Consider the following 15178-nt stretch of genomic DNA (forward strand, 5'->3'; position numbering starts at 1 on the left):
ATGCTTTAATCCCCCGTGATGGACCACAAATTGTACTATATTCCTAACCCCGAAGTTCAGAATGGTCCATCTCGCTAATCCCATAATAAGAAAGTCTGTCGAAGAAAGCCTTCGTCCCTACAAAACTTATAAAGTAACCACCCCTATCTCAATTCTAAAAATTTCTAAAAATCATTAATTAATCGATATTTCCTACATTTACTGAACTGATTAAATCCGTGCAGATTATCTAATTATATTTCAATTGATCAATTCAATCAATTTTCGGACTGATTCACGTTTTTTTACGATACGATTTCATATTAAATCTAAGTCTAATTCACAATTTTTTACGTCAATGATCTCATGTAAATCGTAAGTAAACATATAAAGTAAGTGAAGAATCACAATTTTTTTAATTGAAACGGAGTAGTACCATTTATTAACCATCACTATCTCATGTAAATTCTCGTCACAGAATCAAAATAGCAGCTTTAATAGTTAAAATCTTCAATGTTGTCGTATAATCAAAAGCAATACTTTCTCATTGACATTAAGTAAATACAAGTAGCAAAGGGTTAATACTTAATAAACATATTACTAACATGGTTCCTGTTCTTTGACAACCGCGTGTTAAATAAGGGTTATCTAACACACTGTACGGGGGCCGTTAGATCTATATTTCAAAGGCTCAGATTCAATCTGAGATTTTAATGTATCCGCTATAAAAAATCGCGGATAGGGAAAACTCCCTTCCGCGGTAAATAACCGCGGATAGGGAGTTTTCCTTCCGCGGAAAATAACCGCGGATACATTAAAAACCCAAAATTGGATCTGAGCTCTTGAAATATAAATCCAATGGCCCCCGTACAGTGTGTTAGATAACCCTTATCTAACACGTGGTTGCTGTGGAACAGGACCCTACTAACATATCATTTCACATGATAATATTGCCCCTCTTTATTTGAGTTGTCCAAACATTTTCTCTGACTATGAATATACTTATATAAAGGAGAAGCGAGGGGCGTGTAGGTGGCGCCTCTCAGATAGCTCCGTTCTATTTTTCTAATTTTCCGGAATTTTTGGGTGAAAGATATAAAAAAAAATTGTTTCAGATTCATTGATATGGTATATATCTTGGCATAAATTAATTTGATTCTGTTTCAGATTATTTATGGAATATAATAAATTGAAAGTATTAGTCTGATTTTATTTCAGATTATTTATGGAATATAGTAGCTTGCAAGTTTTTTAATCTGATTCTATTTTAGATTATTTAATTATGGAAAAGAGTAGCGCACAAGTTTCTCGGCACCTATAAATACCCTTATAGGTTGTAGGGTTTTGGATCATCTAAACACAACCTACACTGTCTCTCAATATCACAGTTAAGGGTGTGCATTCGGTTCGGTTAACCGAAAACCGAACCGAATAACCAAAATAATTTCGGTTCGTTAATCAAAATTTATATTTCGGTTCGGTTTTCGGTAGCCAAATTTTCATTTTTCGGTTATCCGGTTTTTTAACCGCGGTTTCATAGAATTTCAGTTTCGGTTAACCGAAATAAATTTCGGTTTCGGTTAACTGAATGCACACCCCTAATATATGTTTGTTGGTGATTCTTTTATAATATTTGTTTTGGTCGTCGGACGTATTTGTTGTTGTTTGCAAGCTTACTATCTGTTTTATTGATGTCATCAGTCAGTATAGTCGTATGCTTTTTATATGCAGGTAGTGGTGTATGTGTCTAAGAAGTAGTGTTTGGAAAAGTTAATGACAATGTTAGTCAAGAACATGATTACTTTTCAAAAAGAAAAACACAATTAAAATTAAGATTCGTCGTGCTTTAAATCGTTAATTACATGTAGAAACTTATTATCATTTTTTCACATATGAATTATAATCCAATTTTGCAATTTTAAAAATTAATATTGGTATTGCATCGAGATGTTTATAATATAAAATTTATTTTATTTTATAAATATTAATTTTGAATCACTAATATAATTTTTATAAGTCGCCGCAAATTGATTTTATTCTATAAATATTAATTTTGAATCATTAATGTAATTTTTATAGGCCGCCGCAACGCGCGGATTCTCAACTAGTGATAGATAAGATTGGACCTTTGTTTATTTTATCTTATATTTACTAAATATAAGAATGACACAAGATTTCCTCATTTTTTTATTTTTTTTGTCAGGAGATTTCCTCATTCTTTGATCTGTCAGAGATGTTGCTGTTTTGGGTGAAAGTCAGAACTCTAGAAAGGAAAGCCTTAAGGATTGCTGTTTTGTGTCAAGTTGAGTACATAAACATTTGATAAGGTAAATGCTTTTAATAAAATTTGCAAAGAAGCTTTCTTATTGTTCATGATGCAAATACAAAACTGAAAGATGACACTAAAAACCAGAATCGAAATTATGCCTCCTTATTCCACAACACAAGGTACAAACCAAACCCATTGGAGAGAACAGAACAGCTAATAAGCAACAAAGCCTCTAGACATAGGCATCGGGGTTTTGGAGAAGGTAGGCTTCGACAACTTTGTACATCATCAGAACCTTTTCCTTACCGCTCTTGATGTCTTCTTCTTTGAGCATGAAGTCGCCTTTAGTGTAATACTTGCTTGTCACCTTAGAGATGGTACCACCACTAGGCGAGGATTCAAACTTGACCTCGTAAGTTATTTTTTCAAGATTTTCAACCAAAGCATCGCCTTCCAACAACGTATAATTGTATGTGTACTTATCTTCATTAAGCTCATCAATGTGGTACTTCACACTACTGAAATCGCGACCTGCAGCAGTAAAGACGATGTGTGCCAACTTAATTTCATAATTTGTCATGTTTAACTAGAATTCAGATGCATGTGTATGTATGCTCATGAGAATTTTTAAGAATGTGGATAAATGAGCTGTACCGTCAATAAAGTTGACTTGCTTGATGCTTCCGGCTCCTCCATCACCTTGAATGATCTTAATGCTCTTGATACCTTGTGGCAAGAGTTTGGGAATCAAGTTGTGAGAGTCGAGGATGGAAGCTTTGAAGATCCTTGATGGAGCGACAGCAGAAGTGTACTCATCAGTAAAGCTTGCGAAACCCATTCTATTATATATAAAACTTTGGTGAAAAGTAAGGAAAGGAGGTTAATCTAGATGAGTGAAGAGCTTTTTGGGTTGATTTGAATGACATGGTGAAAGTATGGTATTTATAGGATAAGTAAGTAGACATGGACTGGGATCATTTATTCTGGCATTTGTCCAAGTAGGGTAAGGACACCTTCAGGTTTCAATGGAATGCACAAGACAAAATTTTGGATCTCAACATAATAAGAATTAGAAAACCAAAAAACAGAGGCACAGGGCTAAAAAGAGTCTAAAACTCCTATTTATTGCAGCATAACATGTACTTTCACTCATGAGCAGTTAGTTGCAATATAATTGTTAGGCTGTCGGGTGAGTGAGTTGGAGAAGAACCCACAACAATCTTTTGTTAAACAAAAACAATAGTCATTCAGAAATTTATACTTAAATGATAAGTCCAAATATATGAAGCCTCGATTCCCACTTGTTATCTTGATCTCTGATTTTTGACGCCGCTGCTAGGGAGGGAGCCTGCAAAACAATGCCTGACCGGGGTGGTGGCAGTCAAGCACCTCCGGTGTAAGGATGAGAATCGGTTTATTTATGTACTTGTATACAAAACATGATTGCCATTCAGAAATTTATCTTCGAAAATGGAATGCACAATACAAAATTTTGGATCTCAGTATAATGAGAATAAAATCAGAAAACAAAAACAGAGTTACAAAGCTTAAAAGCTTATATATAGAGTTGAATATACTGGTAGGATGATATTGCATAGACAGATGAGTTTGTTCTCTTTCACATCCTCAGAAGGAATAAAAACTCAATAAATAAAAAATATAGCTGGACACAAAAGCTATAGTAGTTTTGCAATTGCTTTGCAGTATTCTCTCTGTCATCTTCAATTTTATACGGGTTTTTTTTCACTATTGGACACATACTTTTTTTTTTTTTGAAAATGAGAATAAATCTCAACGAAAATCGGCAAATCACCGTGATAATTATTTCATTCAAGAAAGTTTATTATCTAACCGTCGGACATGAAAGATGACCGGGGAAATTTAGACAATAAAATTTTGATGTCCGAAAAGAAAAACCGGTCTTTTTCCAAAAATCCTGAAAATAAAACAAGAGAAACAAAAAAAATATAAGTCGATATATTTAACATATTATATCAAAAATATTCCCACAATCATGATAAATCATGATTGAGACAATTAAGCTCTTAATTAAGGCATAATAATAAAATATTAATGTCCTTAATACACAATTAACGCCCTCAAATAAGGCACAATTAACGCCCTCAATAAAGAGGCACAATTTACGCCCAAGAGGCCCAATTTACGCCCTCAATAAAAAGGCACAATTAACGCCCTCAATTAGGAGGCACAATTAACGCCGTCAATTAGTAGGCACAATTAGCGCTTTCCTTTCTGAAACCGGATCCCGTCCCGAAGCCGCCGTCACCGCCACCATCGGCCACCACCGCTATGCTATCGATCAAGTTGCCTCGTCGTATGCGAAGCGAACAACGAAGCGTCTCATTTGTAACACGAAAAACCGCCAAAAACACCAAAAACCAAACAAAACACAAGGATTAAACAAACAAACAAATACCCACAAACAAACAAGATTAAAGTCAAGATTAAAGTCAACACCTTTTCGCAATTCCACTCAAAATAAATCAGAAAAAGAAAGTAACAAACAAAAAAACGAAGAGATACCTGAAAAACAAAGTTGCAATAGCAGGTATTACCAAAATTTTCAAGACAACATAACGTTTGCCTTCGGGGAAGGGGTTGACGAGAGCTTTCTCGAAATTAGAACCCGTAGCAATCGAGAAATGGACACATACTTTAATACTCTTATAAAATATTATTTTTTAATTATTTTTAAATTTTTCGTTTTCTGAATATTGAGAAAAAATTAGAATTATGTTATATATTTATATTTTACACGAGCATTCAAATACATATGACGTCCTCGTATGCCAATATATATAATTTAGGGGGACAGAGAAGTATAAGTTTATTTTGGACCTGTGAAAATAGGATGAGTTTAATATATGATGTACAAAATACTTAAAATTGTTTTAGATATTTTTATTGTCATGTAATACAAATTTCACTTTATTATGCTCAATATATGATCCAAATCATAATTACAAGAAAACGGGTACGCTGCCACGTATCGTACCAGTTCGTGTGACCTAAAATACAGATGGTTTCTGACCCAGGTCGTCAGAATACAGGTGCCGAGGGCTTTTGTACTTCATGAGATCTTTAGCGATCAAGTTAGTACCAAAGAAATTATTAAAGTAGCTTACTCAATGTTCTTAAAGTTTCAACATTTGATAAGGAAAATGCTTTTAATAAAATTTGGAAAGAAACTTTCTTATTATTGATGATGCAAATACAGAACTCATAAGATGACTATTATGACTAAAAACCAGATTCGAATTATCCCCCCTTATTCTACAACAAAAGGTAAACCAATCCCATTGGAGAGAACAGAACAACTATTAAGCAAGAAAGCCTCTAGACATAGGCCTCGGGGTTTTGGAGAAGGTAGGCTTCGACAACTTTGTACATCATCACAACCTTCTCCTTACCGCTCTTGATGTCCTCTTCTTTGAGCATAAAGTCGCCTTTAGTGTAATACTTGCTTGTCACCTTAGAGATGGTACCACCACTAGGCGAGGATTCAAACTTGACCTCGTAAGTTATTTTCTCAAGATTTTCAACCATAGCATCGCCTTCCAACAACGTATAGTTGTATGTGTACTTATCTGCATTAAGCTCATCAATGTGGTACTTCACACTACTGAAATCGCGACCTGAAGCAATAAAAAAGATGTTCGCCAACTTAGTTAATTTAATAATTCTTCATGTTTAGCTATAGAATCCAGATGCATGTATATGATGCTCATGAGAGTTTAATAGGATTGTGGATATATAAGTGTGAAAGAATGAGTGTTACCGTCAATAAAGTTGACTTGCTTGATGCTTCCGGCTCCTCCATCACCTTGAATGATCTCAATGCTCTTGATACCTTGTGGCAAGAGTTTGGGAATCAAGTTGTGAGAGTCGAGGATAGAAGCCTTGAAGATCCTTGATGGAGCGACAGCAGAAGTGTACTCATCAGTAAAGCTTGCGAAACCCATGCTATTATATAGAAAAGTTTGGTGATAATTAAGGAAAGGAGTTAAATGTAGATGAGTGAAGAGCTTTTTGGGTTGGTTTGATTGACATGGTGAAAGAATGGTATTTATAGGATAAGTCGACATCGACCAACAAATGCTTCTTATTGTATTCATAGGATCACATATTCTGGTGTTTGTCCATTTTGACATCACAACACTGACTAAACAAAATAATCTGCAGTCCTAACCTTTAGGTTTCTGCTGCAATTCGTCTTCCAAGTATATTTTAATGGAATGCACAGGACAAAATTTTGGATCTCAGTGTAATAAGAATATAATCAGAAAACAAAAACAGAGTTACAAAGCGTAAATAGAGTCTAAAATAACTATTTATTGTACTACTATAATACTTTCACTCAACTCTGTACTTGTTTGGTTAGTCTGTTACAGAAAAACTCCTTTCCTTGCAACAATCTCTTGTGAATTTTTTTTAAATACGAGTAATTCCTTGTTATTAGATTGATATTAATCCAGAAAACCTTATCGTCAATACTTTTTAAGCACGAGATCTGTACAGTAGATGAGTTCAGAAATTTAGTTTCAAAAATCTTTTCTGCACAGGTGATTAATTATGATGCTTCTGTTCATATAAAACTAATTTAACTGAGTTTTTACTTTTATTTTAAAACCTAATTGTTGCGTGCGTTTTATGTCCCGACGTTATTAGTTAAATACAGGGACAAGACTTTGGAAGTTATAATCAATTATTGTGAACTACATTGCAGTGCAAGAGATTGCAAGGGTTGATGACCAGAGCTCCAAATTGGAGTGTAAAACGATATCAACTAATCGGCTAAGAGCATCTCTAATGAGGTTGGCTTGGCTATAATCGTTGGTTACTTGGTTTAATTGGACATGCAACATATTATGTAAAATTTGCTTATTGACATTAAGTAAACACAAGTAGCAAAGGGTTCCTCCCTCCGTCTCAATTTATAGGTCTCTTTTGGAAAGAAAATTTGTCCCAAAATACCTGTCCCTCTCTTCTCTCAATACAAATTTATCTCTATATTAATTATGACTTTTTTGAAACTCAACATTATTTTCATTTCCCAATGCACTAAATTTTGTTTAAAACCTAAATCGTTGGTTTAATTTTGTGACTGATTCTGGTTTGTTTATTTTATCTCATATTTACTAAATATAGGCATGACACTATGACACAAAATTTCCACATTCTTTGATCTGTCAGAGATGTTGCTGTTCTGGGTGAAAGTCAGAACTCCAGAAAGGAAAGCCTTAAATTTTTACAAGGATTGCATCCTCACCACCTGTACGTTTCAAAGGCATGCAACCAAAGGTAAATGCTTTTACTAAAATTTGCAAAGAAGCTTTTTTATTATTGATGATGCAAATACAAAACTCAAAAAGATGACACTAAAAACCAGAATCGAAATTATCCCTCCTTATTCCACAACCGAAGGTCCAAACCAAACCCATTGGAGAGAACAGATTAGCTATTGAGCAACAAAGCCTCTAAACATAGGCATCGGGGTTTTGGAGAAGGTAGGCTTCGACAACTTTATACATCATCAAAACCTTTTCTTTACCACTCTTGATGTCCTCTTCTTTGAGCATGAAGTCGCCTTTAGTGTAATACTTGCTTGTCACCTTAGAGATGGTACCAGCACTAGGCGAGCATTCAAATTTAACCTCGTAAGTTATTTTCTCAAGATTTTCAACCAAAGCATCGCCTTCCAACAACGTATAGTTGTATGTGTACTTATCTTCATTAAGCTCATCAATGTGGTACTTCACACTACTGAAATCGCGACCTGCAGCAGTAAAGAAGATGTGTGCCAACTTAATTTCATAATTTGTCATGTTTAACTAGAATTCAGATGCATGTGTATGTATGCTCATGAGAATTTTTAAGAATGTGGATAAATGAACGTTACCGTCAATAAAGTTGACTTGCTTGATGCTTCCGGCTCCTCCATCACCTTGAATGATCTCAATGCTCTTAATACCTTGTGGCAAGAGTTTGGGAATCAAGTTGTGAGAGTCAAGGATGGAAGCCTTGAAGATCCTTGATGGAGCGACAGCTGAAGTGTACTCATCAGTAAAGCTTGCGAAACCCATGCTATTTAATAAAAAACGTTGGTGAAAATTTTAGAAAGCAGATTTATGTTGATCAGCTAGAGAAGTGCTTTTCGGGTTGATATGACAGACATGGTGCAAGATTGGTATTTATAGGATAAGTAGACATGGACTAACAAGTGCTTCTTATTGTATAATACCTATGAGTATTACTACGAGAAAGGGGATCACATATTCTGGTATTTGTCCATTTTGACACTGACTAAACAAGATAATCTGCAGTCCGAGGTAAGGTAAGGACACCTTTAGGTTTCTGCTGCAATTTTTCTTCGAAATATACTTTAATGGAATGCACAAGACAAAATTTTGGATCTCAGCATGATAATAAGGATGTAATTAGAAAACAGAACAGAGTTACAAGCTAGAGAGAGTCGAAATTAACTGTCATATATATTGTAGCACTTTTACTCGATGTATTATAAGAAACACAACTTTTTGTGACTGAAATATCGATCATAATTGAACAATAACGACTGATTTTAATTGATCGTATTAAACCTGATCTTTGTTGGTTATATGAATCGTTATTAGCGTTGACCATAATCCTCTCCGGATGGTTTGACCCACATTTCTGCCATGTAAGTGTTACATGTAGAGAGTAATTGTCCTCAAAAGTGCCGACCAATCAATTATGACCGGCTCTTTTTATTGATGACGGTCGCAATTCATATGAAAGTGGTTGTTATTATTTAATTCAGTCATTTTTCTGAAAAATGAATGATCATTTTCGGTCATTATTCTTGCTGGTCGCCGTTATTAAAACCTTAATTTTTTGGCCGTAATTTTAGAACCTGCCAATCCTGCCATGTAAATCATCAAAACTAACTCCATGACCAATACAAATAGATAATCATAATTCTTAAAATATGACTTGTCAATATAACACTTGTATCCTATTTTACGGTAAGAAACATCAAATTTTGATCTTCACAGTTTGTCACAAGTTTAGAACTAGACAACCAGATACTAGCCAGTAAACTTACCTCTGTCCGTTGCAATTGATAACATTTGGGAAGGAGATTTGACACAAATTATAAAACTTCAATAAAATATAGTTTCACATATAACTTAAGCTTTACTTTAACAAATGTGACGAAGAGGATAAACACTTGTCGTAGTTTTAACATGTGATTTGTGTCCTTATAACGTTATGGCCCAAATCACTAATCATGATCCAGCTCAAAGGATTTTCTAATAAATATATCCAACACACAAATCCAGGCCCAATAGTTGGTCCAATATATTTCTTCTAAATCTAACCATATAGATCAATAGTACATACTTGGGCCTCGTATGAATGTTCTCCTGCTTCAATTTCGTATGCACATCACCTAAAATCCACCAATTTATATTTTTTTTTTAAAAAAAATTTAGCCATTTTTCATACCAAATAAACAAAAAAATGGAGTTTATATATAAGTGGATTTGAACACTTGTTTAAATAAATTGCATTCCTATACCCAGGTACTAATAATTACAATCCCATTGACATACTTGAATATATTCTAATCAGTAGTTCCTTTAGAAAACATAAAATTACTGCATATTATTATATTAGGTCATGCATGAGTAGCAGTGCTATATATTCTAAATAATTATTTAATTCATCTTTTTACTGCTAATTAAGATTACAATAAGATCTCCGAATGTTACTTCTGATATCTGAAGCAAAATATAATGAAGCTGAACGCCTTTTTAGAAATTTTCATCCATGCACCAATGATTGTTGAGTAAAGAATCAATCATTTTAATAATATAAAATTCGTTGATTCAAATTAAATACACCAAAGTCGTTATTTCAATTCCAACTATCGGTGGTGGTTGTTTTCTAGCTGAAAATGATAGATTTAAATATGTATCATGGGAATCATGTCCTATATAGTATTGCATTTCAAGCCTCTCATTGTAACATGGGAAAGCTTATATATTCAAATTATTTAATTTAAGGTTGTAACTTTCTTAAATGGATTAGTTTAATAATATAAGCACTTGGAGAAGACAATGGCAAATAATAAAAGAAGGAAGAACTGGTGGATAGGGTTGAAGGTTGGAGCATCATGCTTTAGAATTCCACTATAGGATTATATATATCAACATGAAAGCCCTTTGTTAACTAGATTGGCATATTCTCTGTTTTTTCTTCTTTAAGCTTTAGGAAATAGAAAAGATTGAGGTGAAAAACCAACTTTTGAGGAAAGTGAAAAATATACAAAAACAGTGAAAAATATATCCATTCCGTTTTAAAATAATAGTCGATTTGACTTTTTACGTAATTTGAAGAGTAAAGAAAGCATACTTTCACATATTTTTTTTCCAATTTTTTTTTCTGAATAAAAATAAAACATCCAAATTTTTATTCTATAAAAATGTCTGAAAAATAATGTATAAAAATATGTTTTTTCCATCTCCAAGTACGTGCAAAACATCAAAACGGCTATTATTTTGAAATAGAGGAAGTATTAGAAAAATTATTATGAATTCCAAAACCAGTTTAGTCTAGTGACATACAATTTAATTATCATGTCATTTTTAATATTAGATTCGATAATTAATTATTCATCTCGAAATTTTCCGAAACATATTAAAATTTATAAAACATATAAACCTAATTACGTGTAGAGAAGAAGTCTTATAAATTTCACAATTTTAAGTTAGTTTGCAAGAAAGCTAAAATTGTATGTACATATATGTTATCTGTCATTACCAGCTGGTTTACGAAATTGCTGGCTAACCTTGGACTTGCTTCAATTGAGCAAAAATGTTTGGTGGAACAAACATATCTATAAAGGCTAATCTCGCCACAATAATTTAAGTGCAAATGCATAGTAAATTACAAGTTGTTTAGGTAGAAAACATAGTGGGGACACGGATTTGAGTGCAGATTAGTGGAAAATTAGGAGATAAACTTGTGTCCGTAGACCCTATTCGATTGGACGGAGCCGACACTCTCCTTGTAATGACCAAGAAATTTATAATATTCTAATCCGTTACGCGACAAATCTCGCTGAATAAGTCATTAGACAGCATCATACCACTTACTTGGGAGAATGAAAAAGGTGAAAAAGAGATTTGAATTATTTTAATGAAGTTGATCTAATCATGTACAAAATCAGCCATTGTGTGTTTCTATCATCATTTTATGATTCTGTAATCTTTCTTTTAACTGTTAAATTTTGCTAGATTTGATCAGTTAAATTGTTCTTAGGTTATGCTAAAATTGATCAACTTAATTGGTTATAGAAATGTAGAAATTTGTTGAGTAAGAGTTTGTTTAGATGTTCGGTCAGAAGAATGAAGTGGCATAAATTGTTTGAATATCATTCAACCTGAGTGAATGCATGTAAATTGTGAGAAGTCTATTGCGATTTTTTTTAATGTTACCTCGGTGATGGTTATTGACTTTAGGGTTTTCGAGTGTGCATACAAGAATCATAAGCTGATGGTCGGTCGTTACTCGTCACTGTGTTTAGCGTTGGAAACAACCTTATAATCATATTTTTTTTTTGAAAATATATATATCTATTTTAGTAACATATTTATTTTTATAATTCATTTGATGTACGAACATTTTTATATAATATATTCATGTTGATAACTTGATATACATAATACGTTATATAATCTTTTGATTTAGTTTATGAATTACTTGTTAATATTTTATATGTGGAGTTATATACGATTAAAGTTAAGATCTTAAATTTCAGTTGAGATAAAAAAAAATACCTATGACTTACGATTATATTTCAAGGGTCGCGCTATCAATAGGTAACCAGTTTTTAAAATAACCACTAAAGTTCTGTTGCAGAACCCTAAATTTTAAATAGATTTTAGGATCTAAATCTAAATACATGTTTTTTCATCGTTGTGTGTGTTCAAAAATAATTTTAAAATATAAGACATATTTTTTTGCATGTGAAGTTCTGCTGCAGAACCCTAACTAATACTCCCTCCTTCCCATTTTAATAGTCCACTTTGTTAAGAAAAAATTTCCCATATTATTTGTCCATCTTCTTTGTCCAATACAAATTTATACAACTTTCAATGTTAGCATTTGTTATCCCATACAATTTTCATGATTTACAATGTAAATTATGTTGACTTTCAACAATAATGAATAAAAACTTAGTACTATTTTTGTATAATCTATGCATGACAATGGTAACAACATATCACATTTAATATTTCTTAATATGTGTGATTTGAACAAAGTGGACAATTAAAATGGGAAGGAGGGAGTACTTAAATTCTGTTGCAGAACCCTACTTAATACTAGAAATAAGGTAAGGACTCTATGGTTCTCTCTAATGGTTCTTTTTTGAATATAACCGTATATTTCAATTAGAACATAAAGTAGAATGTATAATAGTAGTAATTATATATTAACAATCATATTCTATTTATATTTTTTTTTTCTTGTCACATGATGATTTCTCGTATGATAAATTGTATCAGAATACAATAGCCGCTTCGAGGAATTCCTTTCGATCAAAAAAATTTACTATCTAACTCTCGGACATGTAGAGATGACTAAGAACACTTAGACAATAAAACTTTAATGTTCGATAAGAAAACAGCCATAAGAGGTCCCGCTATCATCCCTTCTTCCACTCGCGTATCCTGGAAAGTACAATACAAATAAAAGAACATAATAAGTTCATAGATACAATAGAATACTCCCTCTGTCCCACCAGATTTTTTATGGTTTCCTTTTTTGGACGTCCGACTCATTTCTTTACATTACAAAACTTTCCTAAAATAGTTAATGGGTCCCACCACTTTCTCATTTTTCTTTCCTTTTCACACTACTTTTATTCCACTATCTCTTTTTTATATATTAGAAATCAATGGGTCTCACCACTTCTTCTACTTTACTTTCTCTTTTCCACTACTTTATACATATTTCTTAACCTCCATGCCCAAATCTAATGTAAAAAATTGGGTGGGCGGAGGGAGTAATAAACTATCTAATATAAAAGAGAAAAGAGTCAACAAACTCATAACTAGAAAGAAAAAAGATATAAATATAATATAATTTTTTAAAGAATAAAGAAAGTAAAATAAAACTAAAATGAAACAAATCATTAAAAACGTCTACACCAAATCACACCTCTCTCTCTCAAAAATTAGGGTTTGGAAAGCGGTCGTCTTCTTTCAAGCTAGTTGAAGGGCTTCCACTCGTTTCTTCTCCGGTGGACAGCCTCAACCCCTTTATTTTCTTTCATCTTTGTTGATTTTTTTTAATAAAACCTAAATTTTTGGGTGTTTGTCTGTCTCTTTTTTTGGAGTGTGTCTGGTTTGCCTCTCGTTTTGGAGTGTTTTGTAATGTTTTTGTTTAGTTATGTTTGGATTCATTCGATGTTGGATCTACTGAAAATGATTTTATTGATGTTTTTTGGGATCTGGAAAATCCGCGTCAAATATCAGCCGATGAAAACCCGCGTCAAATATCAGCCGGTGGTAATTATGGAAAGAGCTCACCTTTCACAACCAAAGATTGTTGGTTTGTTTGGGGTTTACACTTTCAGCATGTCTATAGCTGGTATCCGGCATGTAGATAGCTAGGATGCCGCTCCTCCAATTTCAGTTTATGAGATTAGGTTTTTTGAACACTATTCTAACAGAGACTTTTATGTGATAAGGTCAATTGTGATTTTGATGCTTTCGGTGATGTTGGTGCAATTTGGATCGCTCGTGATGTCTTTGATTTCATTTTTAACTTTAAGAATTTTTTAATTCTATGTGTCAAACGATCTAGAAACAAATCATCTAATTATTTTTAATATGTTATTTGTTTTTCAACCTGATTATATGGTTAGTTGGGGGTTTGTCCCGACTGTATTATGTTATGGTTAATGATATTATTTTTATTTTCTGTCAAAAAAAATCTACACCAAAGAGATAGTGAGATCTCTTTAGTTAGATACGTAATAAATAATAGATTAATTGACACTTTGCACCCCACAAGTGTAAGCGCTTTTTCAATTTGGTCCAAAAAAAAAAAATTCTTGCAAAGTGTCAATTTCTGATGAAGAACTTTTGTTTGAGACCAAATTAAAAAAGCGCTTAAATTTGTGGGGGTGTAAAGTGTCAATCACTCAAATATCAATAGATAAATGTATTTTGAGATCATCATTGAACTTGCTCTTGTAAACATTGCACTATCACTCCTCATCAGAAACGCTATTTGGATTTTTTTTCAGAATCCCTCTTCAGCTGGCCCAAAAGGTCACCCCGGTAGTCGGAAATCTGCATACATGTTCACTAAAATTTCTTAAAATTCCATAGTGGTAAATTTTTTTAGTGAGATATTGAATATAATCTCGTAAAAATAGTAATTTTATAGACTTCTTTCTACTGATTTTTTAAATACAAAATTATCATTTTACCCGTGCAGTCGTTAATTTTAATGGTCAACTTGACGGAAAATGATCAAAAAAGTGCATATTGAAGCGTTTTTAAACATTAGAGTGCATATTGACAAGAAATTTTGTTTGGGACCAAATCGAAAAAGAGCTTAAACTTGTAGAGGTGCAAATCGTCAATTACTCAAATAGCAATAGATAAATGTATTTTGAGATCATCATTGAACTTGCTCTTGTAAACATTGCATTATCACTCCTCATCAGAAACGCTATTTGGATTTTTTTTTTAGAATCCCTCTTCAGCTGGCCCAAAAGGTCACCCCAGTAGTCGGAAATCTGCATATATGTTCACTTAATGACTCTTGCTTGCGTACATTACACTATTACAGTGTGTTCTTGTATTTAATACTAATAATTAATCTGAGATTGGCCAGCTGACTAAAAAG

General features: G+C 32.9%; 3 protein-coding genes across 3 annotated transcripts; all 3 read right to left on the reverse strand.

Moving 5' to 3' along the window:
* Window positions 1–2297: 2297 nt before the first annotated feature.
* On the reverse strand, window positions 2298–3174 carry LOC108202389 (major strawberry allergen Fra a 1.07-like). The gene is made up of 2 exons (XM_017370767.2): window positions 2903–3174; window positions 2298–2779 (listed from the first exon to the last, which is right to left on the reverse strand). The coding sequence occupies exons 1-2, from the start codon at window positions 3084–3086 to the stop codon at window positions 2481–2483; spliced, it is 483 nt and encodes a 160-aa protein (XP_017226256.1). The 5' UTR covers window positions 3087–3174; the 3' UTR covers window positions 2298–2480.
* Window positions 3175–5434: 2260 nt separating this feature from the next.
* LOC108202388 (major strawberry allergen Fra a 1.08-like) lies at window positions 5435–6326 on the reverse strand. The gene is made up of 2 exons (XM_017370766.2): window positions 6048–6326; window positions 5435–5904 (listed from the first exon to the last, which is right to left on the reverse strand). The coding sequence occupies exons 1-2, from the start codon at window positions 6229–6231 to the stop codon at window positions 5606–5608; spliced, it is 483 nt and encodes a 160-aa protein (XP_017226255.1). The 5' UTR covers window positions 6232–6326; the 3' UTR covers window positions 5435–5605.
* Window positions 6327–7589: 1263 nt separating this feature from the next.
* Window positions 7590–8450, reverse strand: LOC108201213 (major strawberry allergen Fra a 1.07-like). Its single transcript, XM_017369507.2, has 2 exons — window positions 8169–8450; window positions 7590–8045 (listed from the first exon to the last, which is right to left on the reverse strand). The coding sequence occupies exons 1-2, from the start codon at window positions 8350–8352 to the stop codon at window positions 7747–7749; spliced, it is 483 nt and encodes a 160-aa protein (XP_017224996.1). The 5' UTR covers window positions 8353–8450; the 3' UTR covers window positions 7590–7746.
* Window positions 8451–15178: the final 6728 nt, after the last annotated feature.

Source organism: Daucus carota, chromosome 9 (assembly GCF_001625215.2).
Source record: "Daucus carota subsp. sativus chromosome 9, DH1 v3.0, whole genome shotgun sequence".
NCBI lineage: Eukaryota > Viridiplantae > Streptophyta > Magnoliopsida > Apiales > Apiaceae > Daucus > Daucus carota.